The sequence below is a fragment of the Aedes albopictus genome, chromosome 1, assembly GCF_035046485.1.
Source record: "Aedes albopictus strain Foshan chromosome 1, AalbF5, whole genome shotgun sequence".
NCBI classification, from domain to species: Eukaryota; Metazoa; Arthropoda; class Insecta; order Diptera; family Culicidae; genus Aedes; species Aedes albopictus.
The window spans coordinates 101684160-101690536 of record NC_085136.1 but is presented as its reverse complement, the minus strand read 5'-3'; the positions used below and the strand labels follow the sequence as shown (position 1 = coordinate 101690536).

At 43.0% G+C, this 6377-nt stretch overlaps 2 protein-coding genes across 3 annotated transcripts in view; one reads left to right on the top strand and one right to left on the bottom strand.

The window, feature by feature from the left end:
* Nucleotides 1–6377, top strand: part of LOC109398402 (thioredoxin domain-containing protein 5 homolog) — a 199336-nt gene that overhangs the window by 134637 nt on the left and 58322 nt on the right. The window lies entirely within an intron of this gene.
* LOC109398420 (transcription factor grauzone) overlaps nucleotides 3923–6377 on the bottom strand; it is a 166651-nt gene continuing 164196 nt past the window's right edge. The window contains exons 3-4 of one of the 2 annotated variants that reach the window (XM_019670777.3): nucleotides 4208–4938; nucleotides 3923–4144 (exon numbers count right to left, since the gene is read on the bottom strand). In XM_019670777.3, coding sequence (XP_019526322.2) covers nucleotides 3992–4144; nucleotides 4208–4938 — 884 coding nt within the window. In that variant the 3' untranslated portion in view covers nucleotides 3923–3991. Of the gene's footprint in view, nucleotides 4145–4207; nucleotides 4939–6377 lie in introns of those variants that run through there. The other variant, XM_062845116.1, reaches the window with a different exon arrangement.

Below are 6377 nucleotides of genomic sequence, written 5' to 3'. Positions count from 1 at the left end.
ATAGGAGGAGACTAGCGCATCCTGAAAGGATCACGGATGGAGCGTCGTGGTTGATGAGGGTCATCAATAAGAACAGAGAAGGGCTTTTTGTCATGGAGGTGGTCTCAAGCAGGCCTTGTTGAGACTTCGTAAGATAACGAATGGTGGCCAAGCCGGACCATGATAAACTCATGGCAACTGCGGCAGCAGCAGGGCCCGTGAAGCTGAAGGTGCCGAAGTCTACCCAGACGGAAGCCTCCGCATTCGTGGGTTGCCCGAACGGTATGCCAGACTTCCCGGAAAGCTGGGAAGGGTAAGCCTGGAAACACCGACCTGCCCTGGATCGAAGAGGACACGGGGTTGCGACCATGCGTAGGTCCTCAGCCGCCACAGGTTAGGGAAGGTCAGGAGGAAGACCCCTTCCCCTGCACCCTAGTGTACAGGAAAAAAAATATGAGGAAGAAGAATAATATACAGGAGCTTAGACAATTAAGGCAAGGAGAAGCAGAAGGGTATTGCCAAATAAGAGAAGGATGATGCGCTCGTCATCAACAGTACTTGAAGATCTTAAAGGCGATGAGGTGCAATGCCAATCTCGTAGATCTTGATCCGAACATACACGACGTACTCGAACAAGTGTCTGACAGAAGAGGTCCCCGGTGAGAGGGTCGAGGCCATACTGCCCATATTCGCATAGTCGATGTAACCACCATTGGCAATGCCACCGTACAAAAGCTAATATCTAACGCGTGTGGATATTTGTGACCAGTTTTATTCAAAAGATCACAAGATCTAACCCTTAATTAGATGTCAACGCAGAAAAAATCTTGTACTTCATATTTATTCATTGTTAAAATTCCAAAAGTATGTTGAAAAGTACAGTGGCGCTTACATCGACTATGCGAATATGGGCAGATAAGGCACAAGGCCACCCAGTGCATGGCCTTCAGAAAAGCCGTAGCTATCAAGTCACTGTGCATGTAACGCAGCTGAACCCGAACCACTGGAGAACATCGAGAATATACTGCTGTTGGTCTATCCAAATCTTACCCTTCGTTCTGTCGCGTGTGGTCCTCAGTTCAAGGCAACATTTAGCTTCTCCCAGATCCTTCATCTTGAAGCGACTATTCAAGAAGGTTTTCAGCTTCTTTTTCATTTCCGAATCGTGTTAGTGAACATGAGAAAGTTTCCACATAAATCGTCACAAAGATCATCTTCTTGTCAATCTTGAAATATAAACACGGGTCCAACGAAGAACGTACCAATTCAAATTTCCGTAACGCTTGATCCAGTAGAAGGTTCCACACACGACTTTTTAAGTGACATACCTTCGTCTCCAGTTAGCCTTGTGGTTAAGGCTATGGATCGCCAAACCGGAGACGGCGGGTTCAATTCCCGTTCCGGTCGGGAAAATTTTCTCGACCCCCTGGGCATAGTGTATCATTGTACTTGCCTCACAATATACAAATTCATGCAATGGCAGGCAAAGAAAGATCTTCAATTAATAACTCTGGAAGTGCTCAAAGAACACTAAGTTGAAGCGAGGCAGGCCTAGTTCCAGTGGGGACGTCGAACCATAAAGAAGAAGAAGAAGAACCTTCGTTCAATCATGAACAATACTGTTACGTCCTGGAGTTTGGGGTGGCCGTGACACATCGTCGTGTATTTAAACTCCCAGGAGTAAACAAGAACACATTAAAACGTAGACTTTACAAAAACGCGACACGTTTACAGCACGGCGGTTACAGAACTTCTAATTCTAATTGACTGCTTTGTGCATCAACCGAAAGGCAAACTCGTTGCTTTCGGTGAGCGAGTAGTATAGGGAGAGACTGCTGATCAGCTCAGTGGTTCCCAACAAATACCTTCGGGTTGCTCTATAAAAATGACCTCACCGGTTATTTTTCCTTGAAGAAAGGCGGTTATTGCATCCATTTGAGCTATGTTCAAATTGTGTTGAGCCGCCAGTGACGTCAGATATCGAATAGATTCGTTTTCGTGCAATGCTTCAATCTCCTCTCGCATAGCAGCCATCTATTGCTGATGATCATATCGTCTCATAGCCTCGGCGTAGCTAGTGGGATCATCTTCCTCGAAGGGCTGATTCTGTGGAATCGTCTAGAGCATAATTGAACATAAACACATAAAATCGGAATACCTACTTACCTGGGAGTTAGCGCTCCCGTCCGCTGCGTCTGAATTCATGCTGCTCTTCAGCGGATTTATCATTTTGCGGTGGAAGCGCAGAGTCAGGCTCCACGACATCCAGGGAAGATGGACGATTTTCAGGTTGATTGTCTACTCGATTGTTTTCCGCAAGACGAATATTGGTGGCTTCACATGGTAGCTGATCATCCATTTCCTGCCAAATAATCAACTCGATGAACTTCACAAGTTGATGTTCATTATTTGCGTCTCTCGGGTAAAATGGTTGCTCTCAATTGATGAACGCAACATATCGGCTTATTATCACTTCATCCTTTTCGTGCTTATAAACCCGGAAACCTTTTGAATTTTCAGCATATCCAAAGAAAATACCTTCAATAGATTTTGGACCGAACTTCTTCGCGCGATCCAAACACTCGAAGATGCTTCAGATCCGGCTTTCTTCGACTCCACGCTTCTTCTGGTGTTTTATTTATTTATTTCTTTATTAATTCAACGGACTTGTTTTAGTCTAATTGAATGTACTTATTCTAAATAATATTGAAACTCATGACAGGCTACATTGTTTTACTTTTTACACATTGCAACATATACATTAACAAAACATGAAAATATAGCTTAAAGCAAAAAAAAATAAATAAATCAACAACAACGAAAACCACACGTATCGCAAATAATACTCTAATGAAACAAATTAAACAATATCAGGTTTCCAAGTACATTCTCGTCTCCTAAATTCACGAAACTTTACATATCTCGGCCATGTAGTTGACATCATTGCAGTTGTTTTCCATTTGCAGTTCAAGATTACTTTAAACGAGACATAATCAAGAGCACTACAATCAGCCCATCGTGGAACAAGTTTTCTAACATTTCTACACTCAGCATCACAGGCTCCTAAACATCGGGCGACCATCAGTTGGACATCCTCCTCAGAAACGTTCCCATCGATGTTTGTTAGCAATAACGCGAAGCTTTCATCTCCTACAGTAGAGTCCGTTAAACGTTCCGAAACAACAGGTATACTCGGCGTTTCACTACTATCGTTTATTCCGTTTATTGTAGCACACAACCCATTGCAGTGAATGAATGGTTGGCTTCTCGTGTCCACTGGAAGAACGCACTTTTTGCACTTCATGACGATGTTCTACGGGCAATAATTTCTTGTTTTCGCCACAAAACCAGTGAGGAATCGACAAGATAAATAAAACAACAGTTACAAATCCAACGGGGTCACGTGTTCCAGGTGATTTAAACAATTTTTAGCAGCGAATTCTACAGCAACTGAGATAATTTCGTTAGACGATAATAGAATATACACCGACCGAATCGACAACGACACACACATGTTGTTGACTCTATTGTCCGGGTTGGGGATCTGTTCACCAGATAAGCAGCTGTAGAAACGGCTTCCGCTCGAAACTCCTTCGGAAGTCCCATTATCATTCAGAATCGACCTCGCCTACTCCACTAAAGTTCTGTTCATTCGCTCTGCAGTTCCATTCTGTTCCGGTGGGTAGGGACAGGTCGTTTGATGGATCACACCATCTCGCTCGAAACTTCTCTTCATCGCTGAATTCATGAACTCGGTTCCATTATTCGTTCGCTGGATTTTCATCTTACGTCCAGTCTGTCGCTCAACTTGAACTTTGAACCTCTCGTAGACTTGACCCTTGAACTACCAAAGCCATGAACATTGAGTTAGAAAAAAGTTATGCAAATCCCAATAGAATGATGATTAAGGAGTGTTCTCAAACAAGAATATATGCAATTATTTTCAAATCGCAAATTTATTGATAATATACATCAGGCAAAAGCCATTCTTGCATGCACTACGTCAAAAACCTTACCTAGTGTAGAACCGTTGGGAAACCTCCTGGGCCCACTTCTCCGGATGGGCCGTCTTCTTATGCGTGTACATATTGGAGCTCGAGTTGGACGTCCTCGGGCAGTGAGGACACTGATAAAGCACCACCCCCGTGTGGGTTGCCTCGTGTTCCTGCAAATAATCAATTCAACTTGAAAACTCAAGTTTGCTACAACCCCGCACTCTTCACCAGACCTTCAACCGTAGCTGCGTCTTGCACTCCTTCCCGCAGTAGGCACACCTGAACATCGGCCGTTTCGAGTGGTGGAAGTTCTTGTGTCCCATCAGTGCCGCCTCGTTGATCGACTCCTTGCCGCAGATGTCGCACGTGACCGGCCCACTCGTATCGAGACAGCGCCTCCGATGTCTCAAGTAGCTCTTCTTGTTGATCAACCAGCGTTCGCATTTGTCGCACTGCATCTTCAGACTGGCCAGCCCCTCCTCGGTATGGGTCAACCGGTGTTCCTCCAGCAGTGCCCGATGGATGAAGCCCTTGGCGCAGATGTCGCACACCCAGTCACACACGGCCCCATGCTTTTTCTGCTGGTGGGCCTTCAGTTGCATCGAGTTCGAGTAAGCCCGGTTGCAGATGTCGCAGAAATGTGTCTTCCGTTCCTTGTTCACGTGCCACTTGGTGTGCTGCTTCAGGAGGTAATCCTTGACGAAACGGGCCCCGCAAATGTCACACTTGAAGGGCCGTTCCGAGATCGGCGTGTGAATCCACCACTTGTGGATCTGCAGCCCGGAACTGTCGGCGTACGTTTTGCCGCAGATGTCGCACTTGAAGTGGTCCGGGTTCAGATGCCGCAGGCAGTGCTCGTACAGCCGTTGCCGTTTCCCGAACTTCTTGTCGCAACAGAGCACCGAGTGGGTGTTCATGTTGTGCACTTTGAACGCGTGGTAGGACAGCTTGTTGAATGTTTCACCTGGAAAATTCAATGAATCAAAAATGTACTTTTCCTAGAAAGGATCACACTTTTATTCGGTGAAAACTTTGGATTGTAAATGTATATACCGTCAAACGGGGTGACTTGCAACACTTTTCAGCTTCAACTAACAAAAAATGTTGATTAAACTCAATTTTAAAATTCAAACTTTTTGTGATAGTTTTAATGGCCGGCCCCTCTATAAAATAGAGTGAACAAGTTACAGATTGATTTATTTTTTCATGTTGAAAAAGCCAAATAAGGTCGTTTTTGATACAAGACGTCGTGCGGGGTGACTTGCAACACCCAATGTAAATCCCTTTTCAAACACGCAGATTTTAATTTTTAGTTTCAAGCATTATTGATAAGTATTCTTGCTACTATTGTGATATCGTTTGGGCTGACAAACTTATTTTTACATTTGTTTTTACATAGGAAATTGAATTGTGATTTTTTATATGGAAATATTGGGCTCAAAAACATCAAGTTACTAATTGCTAATTTAACATAAATTTTAATGTATTTTTCAGTTCATATGATGATCCTTCAGACTTTTGCTGGTGAAATATTAGTTAAACAACAATATTTCGTTTTTCTGGACTTTGAATTGTTAGGAAAATGAGTGTTGCAAGTCACCCCGTCTAGGTACAATATTTCAAAACATATGAATATAACAAAGATATTGTAATATTTTTATAAAGTGAAATGGAAATTCATATAGCTCATTATGTATAGAATCCGCATATAGAATATTATTATTGGGAAATTTTGTTTTAATTCTTTTGCAGGTAACGATTCGCGGCTCACATTTTTGTTACTTTTTCAGACTAATGTTAAATTTATGAATATTTTGTTGGAACTATTTTCATAAAAGTAAAAATCATGGCTACTACTCAGATAGTATGTGCACTTCATAGTTCAACTGAGTTTTGGTATGTAAACGTCCGATTTTCATGTTTTGTTGATAAACATAGACAGAAGACATCAAGTGTTGCAAGTCACCCCGCCGTTGCAAGTCACCCCGTTTGACGGTACCTAGTACCAAAAAGTCCAGAAATATACGTAACTTTAGCTTGAGCTTGAGATTACACAATGGACTTATGGGTTTCATAGCCATCTTCTGTTTAAAAGTGTTAGGGGAGTGGTAAATACGTGATGATGAAATTTGCCCACGGCAGACCGTGCAGTTCACTGAGAATGTGCAAGTGCATGCGGACGACAGATTGTTGAAAATTGGTTGTGTGGCAGAGGTTCACATTGGTGTGTGGTTGCCGTTTCGTAGGAATATGGTCAAAGACGATGTTTTTTCTTTGATGACGCGACACGTTTCGTAGCCATAATATACTACTGGCGACGGCATATGTTCATCGCATTGTTGTAGTAAAATACTCAAAATACTCAGTCAGAATGAAGCAAGCAAAGCAACATTACGACTTCAT